This window comes from Peromyscus eremicus, chromosome 3 (assembly GCF_949786415.1).
Source record: "Peromyscus eremicus chromosome 3, PerEre_H2_v1, whole genome shotgun sequence".
Lineage (NCBI taxonomy): Eukaryota > Metazoa > Chordata > Mammalia > Rodentia > Cricetidae > Peromyscus > Peromyscus eremicus.
Window position 1 is genome coordinate 111,587,731 of NC_081418.1, and position 22,713 is coordinate 111,610,443.

The following is a 22,713-nucleotide window of genomic DNA, read 5'->3' on the forward strand; positions in this document are numbered from 1 at the left end:
GTCAATAAGTAAAGAAAAAGAAAGCAGGATTTAAAGTGAAGCCACATTTTACAAAATAATAGAATTGTGTAACTTTTTCAGGACTGTAACTGCCATGCAAAGTGCTAATTAGGAACCATGAAGATGCCGGGCGGACAAAAACTTCAGCTGGGGGAACCTCTATAGTTACTAAATCTCCTGACCTGGGATATATATCAGCAGGGATGCTAAATACAGAGAGGCCTGGTGATATCTCACTTGTTTTTATTTTCATTTGTTAAACAGCATATACATACTGTTACACTGTGTGCTGTACCACTGCTTTAAAAGTTTCTTTGTCAGTAACTCACTCTCAGAGGCTATCACTATGTACCTATTGACACTGGACGTCTATTACAAAATATCAGGCCTGATAGACAGTGAGATATCTGGTGGCCCTCTGGTGACTTTGTATTGGGTGTTTCAGGCTATAAATAATGGCTATGGTTGACAATGATTTGGGGATACCAAATAATCACTTTGTTCTCCTAAATCCAGTGGAACCCTCAGAACTAGACTGAACACTCCCACATTTTTGTTTAATTCCCTACCATTCTTAAAATGCCCAAGGGTCATGTTTTCTTAGCATATTGGACTTAAATATTTTATGTTACATTAAACATAATCTTGTCGATAAAATGTAGGACCGTTATTTCTCAAATTTTGAAAAAGCATAGTTAATGATGCAAATAATTCCCTATTTTTCATTTTGAGAGAAAATCATTAACAGCACTCTCTTTGCAAGAACAGAATTTAGCTATAAGAGGACACAGGCCATTCCTAAAGACAAGATATAAATTAGTAGTGGAGAGAAAGCTTCCCATTTGGAGAGTCCAGCTGTAAACGAACAGCAGAGTCGCTCCTCCGCGGGTCAAACAGCCTCTTCCGAAGTTGGGGCATTGCGGCTGTTGATTTAATGGGGAGGTCCCCCCAAAATGACTAGGACCTGAAGGGTGACAGTGTTTTCATTTCCTGTGTTCATCGGCATTGGGCTAGGGAGGCCTCTCCTTTCCTCCTGAAGGAAATCTACCTCTAAAATGGGCTGGAGGCCATACTCTCAAAAGCAGCCCATGTTAAAGGGTGGGGGAAAAAAAGCCCCAAATAGAATTAAACTATCACAATGAAGAAGAAAGTGGTCAAGTCCTTTATCAAAGACAGAATCAAAATACTTCTTTTACCAGGCAATCTGGTAAGTACAGGTTGTCATGGAAACAGGATATATTCTGATTATAGGAGGAATGACATTGTTCATCTAACTAGGTGTTCATCTCTTCTAAATGAGGAGAAATTGTTGTAGCTGAAATCCATTATATTTCCTTCAAATCTGCATTAAAAACAATCATTTTCTTTCTTTTATATAGGAATGCACAGACACAGAGCCCCTCTCTCATAAAACAGAGAATTAAAATTACTTCCAAAAGAATTGGTGTGTAAATAAAAGGACACAAAATGAAAATGAGCCCTGTAATATAAACCCATCACTGTGAAGCTGGAGAGCGGGAGCCAGACAGTTTAATGTAGAGCCTCCTACCCGCCACAGGGCCAGCCTTTCCTCAGGGGCAACAGCAACTAGTTTGAACAGAACGATCCAGGCCAGAATAGCTGCCTGGAAGTTAAGGTGACTTGCTAACAGGTTTGATGCTAGCCCTGGATTCCTAATGGAGCCATAGAAGGGAGGGGATGCTGAGCTGAGTGGCAGTTTCCACCCCTCATCAATAGCTGAGGAACACGGAGTGCAGGCTCTTTACAAGAGACAGCCTGAAGAGCTAGCTTTCTGGATCAAAGGAACCTAGGAAAACAATCTTTTCCAGGAAAAAAAATATTTCTCCATCTCTTCCACAAAAAAGGAAAAAAATATTTGTATGTGGGTTTTTTTTTTCTTCAGCTATGCTCAGGTTTCAAAAAAAGTCCCTTGTGCAGGCACTTGGGACAATAATATATTATAATAAAAACAGGAACAGCTCCAGCATACATAAAGAACACGTTAAACTCAACATGAAAATGAATGACCTAACTAGAAAAAGAAGAAAAAAATCTGTATATCTCACTGAAGACATATATAGGCAACAAGTAGTATATGGAAACATGCTCAACATCCTACGTTACGGGAAAACTGCAAATTAAAACAGCGATGACGTAACAACTTCTTAGAATGACGATAAACCTCAAGCCTGACACCTGACACACACAAATGCTGGCAAAGATGTGGAGCAGTGGGACACACATTCATTGCTGCGAGTGCCAAATGGTACAACCACTTGGAAAGAGCCCCTCAGCACCCTACAGAGCAAGGAGTCCTCTTCCCAGAAGACCCAGCAATAGCACCCCAGTTCTTCATCTGAGTTACAAAGCCACAGACAAATGTTTACAGCAGATATACTCGCGACTGCCATAAGTCAGATGAAATCAAGGTGGCCTTTAGCGGGCGAGTTGACAGTGGACTAGTACTGACCATTAAAGAGAAGTATGCCTGTTATTAAACTGTTAAAAGACGGGGAGGAACATTAGGCACACTTTATTTGTTGAAAGAAACCAATCTGAAAAGGCCACCAACTGTGTGAACCCAAGCCCATAACACTCTGGAAAAGAAAACTATGGGGACGGTTGAAGATCACTGGGCTGGGGACTCCTGGAAGGAAGAAGGAGATGAACAAGTAGAATATGGGGACTTTTTAAGGCAGTGAGACTATTCTCTATGTGACCACGATGGTGGACACATGTCATTATGTACCTGCCAAAACTAGCAGAAGCTTAAACCAAGAGCAAAGCTTAGGTGATGATGTGTGGTGATGCTGCCACAGCAGCTATCTCAAAGATGCACTTGAGGGAAGGGGTCGGAAGCATGTGGGAAATCCCTGTATTTTCTGCCCAATTTGGCTGTGAAGCTCAAACTATTTTAGTGAGTGAAATTGCCAGCATGGCAGTGTATGCCAGCAGGATATTCTGAAGAAGCAGAGGCAGGAGGATCATGAGTTGGAGGCCAGCCTGGTCTACACCATTAATGATGCTGTTGAGATGACACCATGGGTAAGAGAGTATTTGCCGCACAAGCATGAAAACCAGAGATTGGAGTCCCATGTGAATTCTGGGGTGACTTGAGCGCTGTTACCCCAGCACTGAGGGGCACAGACAAGTGGATCCTGGGAGCATATTGTTTAGGAAGCTGAGCTCAGCTCCACCCACCCACCTCCCCGCCCTCCAATCAAGGTTCAGTAAGAGAACCAATCTCAAGGGACTATGGCAAGGCACTCAATGTTGTCCCCCTCCATTCATATGAGTATGCACAGGTGTGTACACACACACACACACACACACACACACACACACACACACCCCTCCATTTTCATCAGTATTTAATCATGTCTTGCACTCACTTATATAATCCACACATCAGTCTTATGAGGCAGGTAACATTACCCTCCCTGTCTGATATACTGGACTCTCTAGATTTTAATAGCATTCCCAACATGTAGCAACAGAGGTGGACTTCAAACTCAACTCCCAGCGTCTAAGCCTGTGCTATAACACCTGCCCATTCCACCACACACTTCCCTCCCCTCAAAGCAACTCTGTCTTCTGAGAAATGACGTGGGCTCCTGACTTGGGCACATATTTGAATTATGTCTCTGAGCATTTGAAACAGCATGGTGGAGGGAAGTACCTCTCTGTACCTGATGAATGTGGACACCTATCCACTAAATAAACAGTAGAGGAACCAGCACATGTCAGACTACAAGTTAAAGAAAGCTGATATTTATCATAAACTCAGTTGAGTCATCTGCAGTTAGAGAAGGATTTTTTTTACGTGTCATAAGCCCACAGATACAATCTCAATTAGGACTTGATGGTATGGTTCAGTGCTTGCCTGGCATACAGGAGGAATGAGGGAATATATTCAGAGTTCATTTACAGATTTGAATGAAAATTACATTACGTTTTCAGCATATTAAATAATCAATCAATTAATTTTAGAAAATCTCAATGAAACCCAAGCACAAACAAATGAAGAAAAAAAAAATCACACCAAAACGGTATAATCAGGTAGCTCAATACCAGAAGAGTTGTGTGGAGAAGAACAAGAGCAAAGTTAGAGGGTTCTTTTTACAGAAGATAATTCGGGTGCAAAGACGGTGGACGAGGAGAACAAGGTCTGCAACTTAATGAAAAGATAAAGCGAGACTGTCCACCCGGGACTCTGCACCACGTCAAACACTGTTCAATTGCAAAAGCGAGGAAATCCATCCCAGAAAGACAGTGACCACGCTTTCCCGATCATTCCCATCCAGCACACAGAAGCCCCGAAGTGCCATAAATAAACCACAAGATGACAGTGAGGAGGGGGAGAAGGCAGCCTCCGGCTGGGGGCCTTGACACACTGGGCTGATACGGCAGGATGCACCCTAGGTTTCCCTTCGCTTCCTACTGCCCACACTTGGAGCGGGAGACACTGGTACCCAGAAATACCCATGAGCACAGACAGAAGAGTCCTAAGAAAGGGCTTTCTCTAGACAGAGGACCAGGAAGCGGGGAGCTGGCAAGAGAAGCAGCTCACAGACAACGCCACCCGCCAGACACAAAGGACACAGCTGTCACTGTGCAGCTACCCAGGCCAGCAACCAGGAGGGAGCTGAGATGCTGACACCCAGCAAGCAGCAGCGTGAGGGAAACAAAAGCCGGGGCTGAGGAAACTGCAGTCTGTACGGTGGTAACGAGCTTGCCTTGCTGGCCTGAGTTCAATCCCCAGCACCCAGGTAGCAAAGAGCCTGTGTTGGTAATCCCAGTGCGGGGAGGGGTGCGTGGACAGATATCCAGGACATCTGCCAACCATTCCAGAGGTGGAGACAGGTAGACACTGGGACTGCCTGGCCAGTCAGCTTAGCCTACCTGTGAGTTCCATGCCAGCAAGGGACTCCATGTCCAGAAACCAAGGTGGACTGTGCGTGGGGATTGATGACACCCAAGGCTGATTTTTGACGTCCACAGGTGTGTGTGTGTGTGTGTGTGTGTGTGTGTGTGTCACACACACACATGTCCACTCATGCACAACACACATAAGTTAAAATAATCATGATCCAACAAAATGCTACTTACAAGACATACTTCCAACACAACACTGCGAGGGGAAAAGCGATGGATGTGACCACCTGAATGTCAGGGAAAGCAGAGCCAAGTCTATTGGAAACAAGGAAGTGAACGGCACACTGGGAAGCATCCCCTGCCAGGATGATGTCTCAACCTAAATCCTTGTGCCCCAACCAACGGGGCTTCAAAGCCTGGAGGTACATGAAGCTATGCCTGATGGGCATGGAAGGAAGCAGGCCACCTACAATTATAACTGGGGATTTGGGCCTCCCCCTCCTGATAGCAGGAAGGAAATCAACAAAGGTATAGAAGGGAAGAACCCCCAAACCAGCTAATACAACCTCGCTGACACACACACCGTTTTCACAGAACAGACAGTATTTCCAATGGCTCCACAAGATAAATTATGCACTAGACAATAGAGCAAGCCGTACAATATTTAAAAGAAACCAGTAACAGAAAGCCAGTAAGGAAATCTGGGAGCTGGGGAGACAGCTCAGTGAGTGTCTGATGTGCAGGCACAAGGGCCTGCTGGCTGGCACGAAAGCAGGGCTCAGAGCACATGTAACCCTAGCTGATCCTGGAGCCACTGGCTTTCCGGCACAGCCAGTGTGAAGTCCAGGTTCACCAAGAGATCCTGTCCCCCCAAATAGTGGAGAACAACTGAGAAAAATACTGGCTGTCAGTGGCCAGCCTTCAGGTACACACATGCATGTGCACCCCCCCACATGTCCACCTTCCCACATCAGTATGTACATATATCACATACATCACAGACAGACAGACAGACAGAATATTTCCAAACACTTGAAAATGAAACAGTTTTCATAGGGAGAAAAAATAGCAAAGAACTGAAAATATAAATACACCTGAATTAATGTAAGATGGGCCAATGTGTCAAAGCAGCCAGGTCGCTGCTGAGGGGGAGGGGTGTATAGTACTAGATGCCTATACGAGAGGAGAGAACAGGTCTCCATCAACAGCATAGATCCTTACAACAAGGAACTGCAAGGCTGGGCATGCTGGCTCACACCGGTTATCCTAGCACTCAGTGACTGCCCCATTGGGGCAGGGGGAGCCGCACAGAGTGAGCAGGCCAGTCTCAGACCCTGCCTCATAAAAATATGGATGGATGGAAGGATGGGAGGGAAGGAGGAAGGAAGAGAAGAGGGGGAAGGGAGTCAACCCAAAGCAGACAAGAGAAAAAGAAGTCAAAAGTATAGAAAGAATAGAGAAAATCAACTAAACTTAATGTGGTATTCATGGAGAAATTAAATTAGGAGAGAAATAAAAAAACCAAGTGAAAAACCTAGGAGAAACAAAGAAAGATACTTTCAAGTATGCCAAAGGTTAAAAAGGTATCATCCCCAGAAGATGAGCATTATGAGAAGTGCTCGGAGCCCTTCCAAGCAAAGGAAACACAAGCCCACAATTTTTATTAAGAACATCTCTGGTATAGTAGTGGATCGTGAGTTTCATAATGTACATAACAGAAACCTGTGACAGCCACACGCAGGAGATGCTTGGGGATGCCGTAGGTCCATGCAGTGCGTGAGGAGTCCAAATAGCATCTGAGGGTAGGTTGTGATAAGTTACAGATGCATGCTGGGACCCTAAAGAAAGTGCTAAAATCACAACGAAGTATAGCAAATAATCCAGTGAAGGCTCTAAAAAAAATCAAAAGAGGTACTGAATTTCAGAAGAGGAGAGCAAACAAATGGAGCAGAAACAGACAGCAAGAAGATGGATTTAAATGTTATGATATCAGTATCGTCATTACTGTAAACAGACCATATCCCAACTGCGTGTTAGTGACTGGCAAGCTGGATAACAAGCAAGAGTCAAGTAGAAGCTACCTACAAGATGCCTCTGAAAAAAAAAAAGAGTTAAAAAATTAAGTACCATAGTTTCCAATTGTATAGATGAGAGTCTTTCCTCAGTCTTATTTATTGTAGAATAATTTTATTGCTGGATATACTCAGGATATGATCATAAAAACAAGCTACAAATCAATGTCACTTCTACTTTTGCCCACAATTTAAGCCATCTCTCTCTCTCTCTCAATTTAGGCCTGGGATCTCTCTCTCTCAATTTAGGCCTGGGATCTCTCTCTCTCTCAATTTAGGCCTGGGATCTCTCTCTCTCTCTCAATTTAGGCCTGGGATCTCACTCTCAATTTAGGCCTGGAGTCTCTCTCTCTCTCTCAATTTAGGCCTGGGATCTCTCTCTCAATTTAGGCCTGGGATCTCTCTCTCTCAATTTAGGCCTGGGATCGATCTCCCCGTCCCCCTGGTGTGGACAATGCACTTTCATTTTGTTCTAGCAATAGTTTTTTTCGTGTTATGCCACATTAAGGAAGTGTGAGCACAAAGGATGTTTGTTTTTAACACCAGCAATGAAGACTCTTTGGCGACACAGATGAGCCAGTGCACCAAGAGGATACAATAATTTCAGACTCTGGCCCTGACGGCAGCACTCTAGACTACACAGCGAATAGTTACCAGTTCAAGAAGAAATATGGAAATCCAGAATTACAGCTTAAGAGTTTTGGTTTTTTTTTGTTTGTTTGTTTTTGTTTGTTTGTTTTTTTCTAAGACAGGGTTTCTCTGTGTAGTTTTGGTACTTGTCCTGGATCTCACTCTGTAGACCAGGCTGGCCTCACAGAGAATCTACCTGCCTCTGCCTCCTGAGTGCTGGGATTAAAGGCGTGTGCCACTGCCGCCTCTGGCTACAGTTAAGAGATTTAATACTCCTCCCGCAGTAATCAATAAAGTAGACAAACAACACAGAAAGATTTTAACAAAATGTCAATCACCTTGATCTGATTGACATTTATAGAGCATCCACTTAATACACACATAACATATTCTTATCAAGTGCATGTGAAGCTTATTTTTTTTTTAAACCAAGACACAGCATATCCCAGGCCATAAACCTAGTGCCAACCAATTTAATGGAACTTCAGTCACATAATAATGTTCTCTGGTGAGTAGAATTATCAAAAGGGTATTTAGAAGCATTCTGCAATGAGTAGATATGAAAACACATACACTAACTCCATGGGATGCTGTTTCAACAACCAAGGACAGTGTATGGCACACACAGAATAAGGGCCTCAAGTCAAGGGATTCAGCTGCCACGTTAAACTAGGAAACAAAACTGAACACAAATTAAAGAAAAGGGAAACTAGGGTCAGAGCAGAAAACAAGAAAACAAAATCACCACCAGGAAAAAAAAAACAAAAAACAATGAAACCAGTATGTGATTCTTCAAGGTTTTAAAAAAATGATGATGTTCCAGTTACAGCACTTGGGAAAATGGAGAGAAGACACGAGTTACTGATGTCGGAGTTGAGGCAGGTGACATCAATGTTGTTTTTATAGATACACAGAAGGGAATGTCACCGAGCTAGTAAACACTCCTTGAAAGACACAAGCTACATCATTTACTCAAAAAGAAACATAATTAGAACAGCTATGTATCTACCAAAAAAAAGAAAAAAAAGAAAAAAAGAAAGAAAAAGAAACCAAAACTGGAATATAACTAATCATTCCTTAAAGAAAATCCCCAGCCCAAATGGCTTCACAGACTTATTCTATACAACACATAAGAAAAAAAAAAACCCACTAACTTCATGTGAACTCCAGGAGAGAGAGGGAGGGAGGGAGGGAGGGAGGGAGGGAGGGAGGGAGGGAGAGAGAATGTGTGTGAAGTACTTCTCTATTAGGTTAGCTTTACCCTGAAGGAAAAATAATAACTCTCATGAATATAAACGCAAAAATTCTAAACAAAATGTTAACAAGTGTAACACATGCATATCCTAAGTGGCAATACTTCACAACAAAGCAGAGTTTACCTTGGAAACACATAATATGTAAGGGTCAACCACACACTTCACAACAAACTAAGAATGTAAATGTGGAGCTGGTGAGATGACTCAGTGGTTTAGAGAACCTGTTGCTCTTGTACAGGACAAGGGTTCGATTCCCAGCAGCCACATAGTGACTCACAAACATCCACGACTCTAATTCCAAGGGATCAGACACCATATTCTGACCCCTTTATATAGTGCACATACATACATGCAGGCAAAACACTCATAAACATAAAGTAAATAAATGTAAAAATCTTAAAGTAAATCCACAACACTATTAATAGATGCAAAGAGGCATCTGTCATAACCTAACATTTATACCCAAACTTTAAAAAATGGGGAAACTCCCAGCCAAGTTAAGGAGCTTCCTCACACACAGGTATTTACAAAAACTTGCAGTTAATATTATACTTAACTGTGACAGACCAAACACTTTCCCATTAATATAAGGGAGAGACCACTGAGGCCTGCCCTTGTTTAATATATTGTTGGAGCCTATTACCAAGGCAATAAGGTTAAGAAAAAGAAAAATAATTTCCAGATTGGAAAAGAAGTTAAAATCCTCTTCAGTCACAGACAATAATCTATATGTAGGAAACCTGACGGGACTTCCCCAAAGGGTTACTAGAGTGGGTGAGTTTAGCAAAGTTTCAAAATACAGGAACAGTTTACAAAATTTAATCCAATTTTTTTTTATAGTGGAAGGAGAGAGTTCTTGAAATACTATTTATAATAGTTTAAAAACATGAAATGCTGGCAAATAAATCTGACAAACAATACACATGGACAAATACAGATCTGGTGAAAGAAACTAAGGAAGACCCAAATGTCCTGATTTCGTTACTGTTGCTGTGGTAACTATGTAGAAAAAGGTAACTTAGGGGAGGAAGGGCTTATTTGGCTCAGAATCCTAAGTTACACTCCATTAATGCAAGAAGTTCAGGTAGGAACTCAAAGTGTCACACCCACAGTGCAGCGGAGAGAGGAAATGCATGGCCCCTTGCTTTCAGTGGCTCAGCTAGCTTCCTTTACATCCACACAGCCCAGGGCCCAGCCATGAAATGATGCCACCATTAAAGGTATGTCTTCCCACCTCAATCAACAGTCAAGAGAATTTCCCACAGACATGTCCACCAGCCAACCTGATCTAGATAATTCCTCATCAAGGCTCTCATCTTAGGTGACTCTTGGTTGTGTCAAGTTAAAATTAAGTAGCTCACCAGCAATGGTGGTGCACAACTTTAATCCTGAGCCTTTAATTGGGAGGTAGGCAGAGGCAGGCGGATCTCTGTAATGTGAGGCCAGTATGGTCTAGGGAGTGAGATTCAGGACAGCCAAAGTTGTTGCACCTGTCTCAAAAACAAAAACAAAACACAAAGCAGCTCACCAAATAAATAAGAAGCTCCACCCTGTTCGGGAGAAAACAATGCTCTGAAGATTTTAATTCTTTATTGCATGATCCCAATTAAAAGCTCAGCAGGCATTTTTGCAGAAGTTGATAACTTTATTCTCAAACACATATTTAAATGGTAATGACTCAAAAAATAACCAAATTTTGGAAAAAGACTAAAGCTGGATAAAAAGAATAAAAAAGAACATTCTTTTTAAGGTTTATTGTAAAACCACAGTAATCAATGTAGTGTGGCATTAAGATCCTGAAATAGAGAGCTGGGACAGAGGAGAGAGTCCAGAAATAGACCCACAGATGATGGACAATTAGTTTTTGACCAAGATATAAAAGCAACTGAGTAACCAATAAGGTTAACAAAGGGTGCTAGACCAACTGAATATCCGTGGAGGTAGGGGTGGGGGAGAAGAACCTTCAACCTGTACTTCAGACTATTTGTAAAAATTAATTAAATGTGGAACATAAAAAAAGCTTAACATAAAATCCAAAAACTACTTGAAGAAAATAAAACTACTTGAAGAAAATATGGAAGAAAAATCTTTGTGACCTGGTTTAGGCAAGAATTTGTCAAAACTATGATCCCTTTAATAATCTAAATAAAAATAAGACTTGATAAAAATGAAAATCCTCTGCTTTTTAAAATACATTAAAGGGGCTGGCATGATGGCTCACTGGGTAAAGGCACTTGCCACCAAGCCTGATGACCTAAGTCTGATCACCAGGAAGTACATGGTGGAAGGTGAGAAACAACTCCTACAGGTGTTCTCTCACCTCCACACATGTGCAGTGTGTACACACACATACACACACACACACATATACACACACACACACACACACACACACACACGCAATACACACACATACATACACAATACACACACACACAATACACACACATACACACACATGCAATACACACATACACACACACACACACACACGCAATACACACATAAGCAATACACACACATATACACACACATGCAATTCACACACACTCACACACACAATACACACACACATACACACACATGCAATACACACATATATACACACATGCAACACACACATGCAACACACACACATGCAATACACAAACATATGCAACATACACACACACATACACACACACACATACACACACACACACACACACACACACATGAATGAAATTTGTTAAAAAGACAATAAAGAACCAAAAGACTCATACAATGAGAAAATATGTCAGGGGCATTCAGTGACTCACAGAAAAAGACACCATGACAGTACCCACTGGGCTTTGCTTACTACACAAAAGGAGCTTTGAGGTAGTTCAATTTCAAGCCATGAAAGCTACATCTATGACATAAATAGCATTCAAAACCATGATGGCCCTCAAGAATGCCAACTCTCAAAGTCAGTAATAATACATAGCCTACTGAAATATATGGGCAAAAATGGGTAAGTTAATCAGTAAAGGATATATAAAAATGGCAGGTAAGCATATGGAAAATTGCCTATATTAGTTATTTCCAGCCTAGTAGGACTCTGTCAGCCATGCTGCCAGCTACAATGGCAAAATACACCATTTCCAGAGGTCTACAATCATCTTACATGTTGACCTCCCAAGCACCTTTCTCCGGAGTCGCCTGGCCTATCTAGAGCACATGAATATGAGGCTAAAGGAAAAAAGGAAAGATGTGAGCCACACAGCATGGCAGCTCTGACACTCAACTGGGGAACAGAATGCTACGGAAGGGGTGAGACAGCAGCAGAGCAGAGTGGTCCAGACCAGAGCAGAGCAATGGAAGGAGGATGGAAGGATGGTGGCATTGGGAGGCTTTCTGAGAGGTGCCAGAGCTTAATACCTGTAATGCCCTGTAATGCCAAATCAGACCTTGCATGATCTTTGGTGGGCAGGCAGAAACAAGCCAACATGCCTCAGTGACCTGAGGACTTTGAACTATGTTCCACCTCCCAAAGCCTCCGCTCCATTTCCCATGCTACCACACTATGAACCAAGCTTCCAACACTGGAAGGCTTGGGGTGGGAGGGCACAAACCACATCCCAAACCACAGCAACAAACTAGAAAAATCAACTAATAGCAGGTGTATCCTGAATGATAGACCTCTCAGTTCCACAGCTTAAGACACTTTAAAAGAATGTGCCACAAAAGCTACACCTCAGAAAATAAAGAGAATTACAATATTCCGTGCACTATTTAATTGTGTATATGTATGTTGGAGGATACATCTACGTGTCAGAGTGTGCATAACATGTGGAGGCCGGAGAACAAGCTTGGGTGTCATTTCTCAGGTGCTATCTACCTTGTTTTTTGAGACATCTTCTCTCATTGGCTTGGAGTTGCCAAGTTAGTCTAAGTTAGGTTGGCCAGCCAGGCAGGGAGCCCATCTTGTCTTCCCCAGAACTGTGATGATAAGCACACATCCCCAGGCCTGGCTTTTTGATGTGGGTTCTTGAGCTCGAATTCAGGTGTGCTTGCTTACAAGGCAAGCACTTCACCAACTACGTTACCCCTCCTGCTTGGTTTATGAGTGAAGAAAGAAGTGGAGGAGAGGATGAAGGGGCAGGACATGAGGTCTTATCCATGGCTGCTAGCTCCAAGCACCACAGGAGGACTGATGGGTGGAGTTTGAGGTGTTAATCATCTGACTCGGGGCAGCACCTCGGGGCAGCACCCACATCCTGCCTTCAGTAGTGAGGATCACAACACTAGCTAGTTTAACCACTAGAGGGAGTCCACTCGGCTTTCGAGTGGAGTTGGTAATGAGAAGGGTCACATAACAGAAGGCTCCAAAGCCCCCAGTCTTCAGATGTGAGCATGTGACCTGGAGTAACTGCAGAAACCAGGAAAGTCAAAGGGGGCCACTGTGGAGGGGGCGGGGCCGGGTGAGCGATAGAGAGGGAAGAGCAGGGTCCAAGTGATCTGATGGGGGAAGGAGGAAAACGGGGGAGGACTTCAACTACAGATGGGGAGGGAGATAAATACAGATGAGGGAGGGTACAGTACCAGTAAAGCGGTCTGAAAAGCCATAAGAGAGAACGCTATTAACCATCTACCTAGAAATAGCTGTGAATACACAAACAAATATAATTGAAATGAAACATTCTCATCTTGCTGACAATGCTTGCCTCAAAAGTCATAGCCTGACAAAGATCCCAGCACGAGGCATGAGAAGCCCTCTTTTGTGAAGCTTTCTTTTGAGCAGTTAGTGAGGGGTGTCTAAGAGACTCCCAAAACATTATAGGATGCTGCCTTTGGTTGTCCCCCGGAGGTGGAAGGCAAGTCCCTATTGCTGAAGACACCATATGCTTCAGACACAGTGACCTGAGGACCCAAGGTGGACCTGAGCCCAAAGCCTCCTCCATAAGTATTAGCTCTCATGATATTAGAAGGCACCATGCACACTTCCAAAGGAGGGAAGCAACCAATAGTCCGACCCACCTATGACATCTAAGCACCAGCAACAATGGCCAGCACAGCAGATAACCCAAAGGTGGCACATGTAACTCGGTGGTAACCAGCAGCTCTCTAATTGGACTGACATCAACAAGAGGGAAATAATGCCTAGTGCTGGAAACCTAGCCAACGCCCTGGCAGCTAGAGAAGTCACGGGTCGTGGAGGAGAATCTACAACCACCACTTTATCAAACTCACACAATCTCTAACTACGTTCTACATACTTATCCTGTCTAAACCCACAGGTAAGTCTAGTTCTCACCCCTTCTCACCAAGGAAACTTCTCCATGCAATTGATGAAGACTGTTAGAGAAAAATCACACACCAAAATCTCCACCCAAATCCAGAGTTGTGAAACCCAGTCCCAGTTGATACATCTACAACACAACCCTTGCACCTAAGGCTCAGGGACCACTGTGGGAAAGGCAGGTACACAGATCATCCGAGTCAGAGCAACAGGAAATCTGATGTGAGATTGTGTCTCCTAGAAATGCCAGATAATGTACACCTATGAAGTCTCACCAACATGGCTGCCGAACCATGACCTGAATAAGGACAATACCCACAGACATGCTATCATGCAGAGGGGAAAGCTCAGGAGGCCTCAACCCTGAAATGGTTAGCCCTGAAGGATAAATATTGTCTGAGCAGGCAATATATATACATGTATATATATATGCATATATATATACATACACACACACATATATACACAAATGTGTATATGTGTGTATATATACGCACACACATATATTAACAACTGAAGAAAAAGAGGACATGAATTTAAAAGAGAACAAGGTAGGTACATGGGAGAGTTTAGAGGGAGAAATGGGAAGGGGAAACTGACATAATTACATTATAGTTTTAAAAACCTGAAAAGGTAGCCATTCTTCCTCATGTGGAGGCATGGCTCTAAGTCACTTGAGAATTTAATGCAGTAAACAAGCATCAATGGTGGAAATTTGGTGGTAATGGCACATCACTGTTGATCCTGCATGACCCTTTACAATGCTAGAATCACCTGTCCACTGCAGGGTACCCCCTAGAAGAGCTCTCATCTGTTCAGACGCAGATACCTGAGGGTGTTTTGCATATGCTACCCAAAGCCCCTAACAAAACGCTGCATGCAGCTGTAGACGGGGACCTTGAGTCTCAGAACACTTTCAGGTGATTTAAGGAGCGTGTACTATAATACAGTGTTGTTTTTTCCTTCTCAATGTTGTAGTAAGAGGTGCAGTCTGTTTGACAACGTCATGCTGATGGTTTCCTGCAATTATCTGTCACTTATTAATAACGGAGGACTAGAGAGATGGCTCAGCATTTAAGAGTACATGCTCTTGCAGAGGACTCAGGTTCAGTTTCCAGCACCCACATCTGGCAGCTCACAACTGCCTATAACTCCAGTTCCAGGGGTTCCAGCGCCTCTGACCTCTGAGGGCACTTGCAACACATAGTACATATAACTGCCCACCCCCAAACACATCTTTTTTTGTTTATTTGTTTGGTTTTTGAGACAGGGTTTCTCTGTACAACAGCCTTGGTTGTCCTGGAACTTGCTCTGTAGACCAGGCTGGCCTTGAACTCAGAGATCTGCTTGCCTCTGCCTCTCAAGTGCTGAGATTAAAGGTGTGTGACACCACCGTCCAGCCCCCACATCTTTTTTTAAAAAAAGAATTGAGATATTCACCTTATCTTTCCACTTTGTTCTGTCTGTGCCTAGCTTACATAATCATCACTCTATGAAGTTGAATGTTTTTATAGAAGTACCTAGATGATGTACACAAACCACCGCAGTGCATCATGGATGCCAACAAATGACAGCTTTCTGAGCATATATGCTGATAGAAGGGTACTGACTGAAACCCTCTATATGTCCTCCCAAACTCACATTAGCATTCTCCTGCTGCAAATCCTGAAGCCCATGCAGGAGCCAAGCCTGTACATGTGACCATATGGAAAATGTGACTGGCTTCTGTGGCCATTCCCAGGACAGTCCCAGAAGCCAGACCCTCCAGGCTGACATTCATTCAGAAAACTATGAGCAGGAGGGTGTATCACTTTTAGACAACAATCCATTCTTTAATAAGGTCGTAGTGCTGGTTTTACTTGAATACAAATTGGGTTTTATTTTGTATTATTTGCAATTCTGTTTTCTTGGGCCATTCACGGGATTGTATAACTCTCCGAATTACCTAATTTCAGGAAATTTTCCTCACTCTTTGGACAAATGCTATAGCCAGGCCCAGCCCTGCTCCAATCTCCTCCCCAACCAACTTTGTCTCTATGAATTTGCAGAGGACAAGGCTTGTGCACAAGTGGCATGAAACCAGTGACCACTGTGTGTGGTCATGTGACATTACCTGACTGGCGCCCCAACTAACTGTAGCTTGACCCATTTATGTATCCTCTACGTCAACTCAAACTCAAGTCATCTTGTCACACAGTAGATTTCCAATATTTGCATTACACACACAGAGGTAAATCCATAAAATCAAGGCAACTATAACTGCACCTTAGCAAACTAACTTCTGTCTATGTTGCTGTCTTGCCTTGCTGGTGGGGTCATGTGGCCCCAGGTTTCATGGCAGCTCCTTGCTTCTTTAAGAGACCCATAAATCTGGTGCACATATTTTACAATCCATGGCCATTCAAGCCAGTGTGTGCACGCATGGAGGCTATCTTGCCTGATATTTGGTCAGCTGGGATCCAATTGTTCTTGTCTTCAGTCATTCTTGTTTGCCGGACTGAGGTATGAGCATCTGAGAAGGCACCTGACACATCTGTCCCCGGTCATCATCTGCAGCTATCACTAATTCCATGCCACCGTGTACACACCTTGTGCTCCGCTTTCTATCAGTAGGTCTCATTTAACTGATTCTTCCTCACAACAGGCCTCTGAGGTTCAGAGGTTCAGAGTGAAAAGGACTTTCCCAGAGGTACACAGATGATGACTGATTTGGGTGTGAGCCAGGGTATATCTAATTCCAAAGCCCATTTGCATTCTTGAAGTTACAGCTGACTGCCACAGAGCAGCCCAGTGCTATGATAACCTAACATCCAATGGGTCCAAACTCTGCCTCACTGCTTCTAAGAGTCAAGATGGGGCTGTCAATGCAATCCTCTCCAACTTGGCATTCCTTGTACCCACAGGCAAATGACCAGACAGAAGCCCGAGGCAGCGGCCAAGATGGCTTCCATGATGACAAGACCCAGGGCCACAGATGCATGTGCCAAAGTGTGCCAACTAGTCCCTCTGAACAAGCTGGTTTATATTACCAGTCACACCATCTGCATCAAAGAGGTGGCATAACTGACGGAGGGGGTTTTCCAACTCGTTTATCTATATGCAAAAGAAAAGAATTGCTTCCAAAGTAGAAAATTTTATTGGAAAAAAAAAATCTCATTTGCCTTTAACATGAGACATTCAACCTGGTGTCTAAGAAAATATTTAAAAGCCTGGCCCGAAGTAAAAAGAATACGAGCTGATTCTGGCCGATGAAATGTTAATGGCTTTTCCTTAAGTGTTAATCTATTGAACAAACACTGAGAATGAAAGCTGTGGACAAGTAAGTGCTACCACGGTCCAGATTTACATGTCCTACTGCTGCTGATCCTGTTTGATTCTGGGTAAATGATTAAACCAAACCTCAGATGCCAAAGAGAAGTGCACCAGACTAAACAGGCAGCAGTGGAAAAGAAGAAAAAATACACTTTTATATATAATATATAAATATGATAAATATAAATATAAAAATACAAACATGTTTTTATATATAATATAAAGCACAAGAGAACTATGGATTCTTTTTCCTCACCTTCTCTGAAGATTAGCTCTCTCCATTTGGGAAACAGACCCATTTAAACTCCATTTTTTTTCCCCCTCACATACAAACTAAACTGAAGACTCCAAGAACCTAGGAAATCAATACCCTATTTTGTAAATGTGAACATTCTAGATTTCAAGAGGTTAAATGACTTGTTGAGTGATTTATATTCATAACAACAAATGCTGTCAATATTCCATCTCAGTGGGGAGGGGTCTGACCTGAAATGAGAGGACCTGGGCCCTACTTCTCACTCATCCATGAATGACTCTGTAAAACCTCAGTATTGGCTTAGCGGGTTTTGAAAAGTCCTTCTCCCCTTGAAGGGTCTATCATTCTCTGTCCTGAGCACCTGCTGTTTACTGCCGGCTGTCTTTATAAACTCAACCACTTTCTCATCTCAAGAGTCAGAATTTGGGGCTGGAGAGAGAGCTCAGTTACTAAAGTACGTGCCTTGCAGAAGGACCTGAGTTTGATCCCTAGAACTCATGTTAAAATAAAATAGCCAAGTACAGTGAAGTTTGCTTGTAACCCCAGTGCTAGGGAGGAGGAGAGAGATGGATCCCTGGGGGCTAGCCTGGCAGCCCAGTCTACTCTGCAAGCTCCAAGCCAGCATGTGCACACTGCTTCATCTGCAAAGTGGAGATCGTACCCATACATAATTCACACGCCCATGGCAATGATGTCAAATAATTCTGTTATTTAACACAGTTTGATAGCTGTGTGCTCAATATATGGAAGCTGCCTTTAATAACAACATAAAGAACCCACAGACGGTATCTTCATGGACTGTAAGGAATTTCCTTCTCTGGGCAAGTACAGCCCACACGATGGCAAGATCCCATTGTCTAGGGCTACGCATCTGGCTTTAAACAAAGAGAAAGAACCCTTTCCCCCTCTCTCACTGAGCGTGGGAGTCCATCACATCCTGCTTGCTGTAGTGTAGGTCTTCTAGAAAGCTACACAATGGGGGCTAACCACCTACATGCCAGGAACACTTGCGCTCTCCCCTCTTTCTCTGCCTGAGACATCTGTAGCCCAGTGTGATCATGAGGGTAGGGAAATACTTTCACAGACTCCGTCTGTGAGCCAATAACCAACACCAGCAACCACTCACCTCCAAACGTGTCTCTGCTACCATGATCAAAACCCAATTCCTAACCAGTGTAGCCTCCCAAACACACTGCTCTTTTTCTGTCACATATATTTACAGGACTGCCTCGTCAGCCACTTCCCCGTGACCACTTAGGAGTACCAAGAAGGGCAGTCCCTTTAGATTTTTGCCAAGTGTCCAAACTGTATTCAAAGGTCTTACCATTCAAAGTGGGGCCAAAAGCCAATACTGGTGTCATTATTTAGGCCCGTTCTGGACATACTGAGTCAGGACCGCATTTTAAGGGAATCCCCAGTGATTTCCAAATGCAAAATCTGAGGCTCTGGACTAACTTGCAAGTTCTGCTCTCTGGCTCTGACTTGTTACGCTGCCCAGATGGGCTTCCAATTTGCCATCCTTCTGATTCAGCTTTCTGGGCGCTGAGACCACAGGTGCAAGGTACCACGAGGACTTTGTCATCCCTCTTAAACCCTTCTGCCAGGACAACCTGCTCATCACCGCTCTCCTCGTCCCTCTTCTTCTCCAGCACCATTTGAGATTCCTTTTCTATCACAGGCTAAGTTCTGACTCTCTGTAACGGTGATCTTAGGAATGCTCACCAAGAGGCCCATTATGCATGTAGATTATTTTTAAAATGAATATATCTGAAAAACAATACAGCCCTTAATTCTGGTTTTACCATGCTAAGCAAATGAAGATAGCGATATAAACACACACACTGACATGCAGGCACACATATGCGCACACACATGCACAATATTTAGGGACTAGTTATATGGACAGGATTTCAAGAAGAAATAAAAGCAGGTGATGGGCCGGGTGCAGGTGGCACATGCCTTTAATCCCAGCACTCGGGAGGCAGAGACAGGCGGATCTCTGTGAGTTCGAGGCCAGCCTGGTCTACAGATTGAGATCTAAGACATGCACCAAAATTACACGGAGAAACCCTGTCTTGAAAAAAAAAAAAAAAAAAAGCAGATGATGTGAAAGTACCAAGAAGCAAATGAACAGAAGCCAGTGACAGAAAGGTAGGCAGGCTGCTCCAAAAGCCTGAAGAAGAAGAAGAGCCTGTCTGTGAAGCTGGTGCAGACAGTGGGCCCAGCAGGATTAAAGGTGTTTAAGGACCAGAACATGGGACTGGCCATTTCAGACTAACCCAGGAAATGGATACCCCACGAAATGCAGGCATCACTTAAGGAAAACGCTGTGGTACGTGTTTGGCTGACGTTCCACTTAAGAGTTAGAAAGCAAGCATGCTTGAGAATCCCTGAAAGTCCAGTCCTGGAAATAGGACTAAGTAACATCGAGAGCCCAGCCGGGGGGCCACTTCCTGGCTCTGGACTCCCTTGCCCTCTAAACCTAGGCTTCCTGGGGTACCTGATGGGTTTTGGAACAGAAGCAACTTTGCAGTTGTGGCTGGAGGTGGGGGTGGCAGGGGATGCTCGTCCCCCGCGGGCTGCCGCCCACATCAGGCTTCACCTGGGTATTAGTGTTCTGTGATTACCCAGCTATGTTGCTGCCCATCCTTACCAGCTTGCCAACAGAAGGTTCACCCCAGACATCCCTGTCTCCTCTTCCCCCAGGCCTCCCAGACCCTGCCACCCCAGGCCACCGTGTTCCCAGCTCCCGGCCACAGTGACCCCAGCGCTGGCGCCTGACGCCACCTCCGCCGGACCCCCGTTTACCTGGGGCCAAACGCGACTTGTCGCCACCTCGCGTCCTGGGCCCTGCCTCCCCTCCCGGCTGTCGCAACGGCGCCCCCAGCCCAGCCAGGCCCGGTGCGGCGCGGGATGCCTCGGCGGGACTGGCGGCGGCGGCGGCCACGCTGCGCGCTCCGGCGGAGGGGAGGGGGCTCGGCGGCGGCGGCGGCGGCGACGGCGGCGAAGGCGGTGGCGAAGGCGGCGGCGGCAGCGGCAGCGGCAGCGGCAGGCTCGGCGGGGGGCAGAGCCAAGAGGCGCGGCGGCGGAAGAGGACCGAGAGGAGGACGCGGAGCATGCGGGGGGCTGCGGGCCTGCCCGCAGTGAAGCCCGCCGCGCCCAGGGCGCAGGGAGTGGCCGTCGCCTCCCGCGCGCACCGCGGCTGAGATGGCGGCGGCGCGGCCGAGGCGCGCGGAGCCCCCGGGGCAGGGCCGGCCGGGCGCGGGCTGACAGCCCCGCGGGCCCGGGGAGCTCACGCGGCGGAGCGCAGGCCCGGGGCGGCCTACGGCGAGCGGCGAGGGCCGGCGGGGAGGAGCGCGGCCGCGATGGCGAACGCTAGTGAGCCGGGCGGCGGCGGCGGCGGCGGCGGGGCCGAGGCGGCCGCGCTGGGCCTCAGGCTGGCCACGCTCAGCCTGCTGCTGTGCGTGAGCCTGGCGGGCAACGTGCTGTTCGCGCTGCTCATCGTGCGGGAGCGCAGCCTGCACCGTGCGCCTTACTACCTGCTGCTCGACCTGTGCCTGGCCGACGGGCTGCGCGCGCTCGCCTGCCTCCCGGCCGTCATGCTAGCTGCGCGGCGCGCGGCGGCCGCGGCGGGGACGCCTCCGGGCGCGCTGGGCTGCAAGCTGCTGGCCTTCCTAGCCGCGCTCTTCTGCTTCCACGCGGCCTTCCTGCTTCTAGGCGTGGGCGTCACCCGCTACCTGGCCATCGCGCACCACCGCTTCTACGCCGAGCGCCTGGCCGGCTGGCCGTGCGCCGCGATGCTGGTGTGCGCCGCCTGGGCGCTGGCGTTGGCCGCGGCCTTCCCGCCGGTGCTGGACGGCGGTGGCGCGGACGACGAGGACGCGCCGTGTGCCCTGGAGCAGCGGCCCGACGGCGCCCCGGGCGCGCTAGGCTTCCTGCTGCTGCTGGCCGCCGTGGTGGGCGCCACGCACCTCGTCTACCTCCGCCTGCTCTTCTTCATCCACGACCGCCGCAAGATGCGGCCCGCGCGCCTGGTGCCCGCCGTCAGCCACGACTGGACCTTCCACGGCCCGGGAGCCACGGGCCAAGCGGCTGCCAACTGGACGGCGGGCTTCGGCCGCGGGCCCACGCCACCCGCGCTGGTGGGCATCAGGCCTGCAGGCCCGGGCCGCGGCGCCCGGCGCCTCCTGGTGCTGGAGGAGTTCAAGACGGAGAAGAGGCTGTGCAAGATGTTCTACGCCATCACGCTGCTCTTCCTGCTCCTCTGGGGGCCCTATGTGGTGGCCAGTTACCTGCGCGTCCTGGTGCAGCCGGGCGCTGTCCCGCAGGCCTACCTGACAGCCTCGGTGTGGCTGACATTCGCGCAGGCTGGCATCAACCCCGTGGTGTGCTTCCTCTTCAACCGGGAGCTGAGGGACTGCTTCAGAGCCCAGTTTCCCTGCTGCCAGAGCCCCCAGGCTTCGCAGGCCACCCTCCCCTGCGACCTGAAAGGCATTGGTTTGTGAGGCGCGCTCTGCCACCCAGGCTCCCTCTGGCTTCGATTGTGACCGCTTCTTCCCCTTCTGTCCCGTGTCTGGTTTTTCTCCGCTGCCTTCACAAGACTCTCAAAGTGGACACGCACTTGGATTGTACAGACTCCTGTTCTGGGGGCGGGGGAGGGGATGCCGTGGTCCAGTTCCGTCCTTATAATTATTCTTTCCTCCTGGCCGTAGGCCCTGCAGTCTTTTTTGTACTGGTACCGACTTCTTTTCTTCCACGTGTGATTTTTTTTTTTTTTTAAATAAAGGCTACACTGGTTTTATTCATGCAAAGTTTCCTAGAGACCATGGCCAGTTTTCTACAGAAGCTATTTTTGACAACCTCAAGTGGCATTACCTTTGCATTGCAGTTAAGGAGAGAGGGCTAGGGGATCTTCTGTTGGAGATGGAAGAGAGAGACGAAGTTGTCTAAAGACCCCTCTGAATCGCAGGCCACAGGACTAGGTGTCTTGTGTACCTTGTTTGGAAGTGCGGGGAACTTTCCCCAGCGGTGACACTGAACTTTAAGAGGAAA

At 46.2% G+C, this 22,713-nt stretch overlaps 2 protein-coding genes across 2 annotated transcripts in view; one reads left to right on the top strand and one right to left on the bottom strand.

The window, feature by feature from the left end:
• The window catches only part of Eif4e3 (eukaryotic translation initiation factor 4E family member 3), a 70,327-nt gene extending 49,750 nt beyond the window's left edge, over positions 1–20,577 (bottom strand). Inside the window, exon 1 of the mRNA XM_059258281.1 lies at positions 20,470–20,577. The gene's annotated coding sequence lies outside the window, so the exon portion shown is untranslated. The remainder of the gene's footprint in view (positions 1–20,469) is intronic.
• A 449-nt stretch (positions 20,578–21,026) lies between these two features.
• Positions 21,027–22,713, top strand: Gpr27 (G protein-coupled receptor 27). Its single transcript, XM_059256805.1, has one exon. The coding sequence runs from the start codon at positions 21,027–21,029 to the stop codon at positions 22,164–22,166; it is 1,140 nt and encodes a 379-aa protein (XP_059112788.1). The 3' UTR covers positions 22,167–22,713.

Coding starts and splice junctions, on each gene's coding strand:
- Gpr27 (XM_059256805.1), top strand. CDS start 21,027: ATGGCGAACGCTAGTGAGCCGGGCGGCGGCGGCGGCGGCGGCGGGGCC.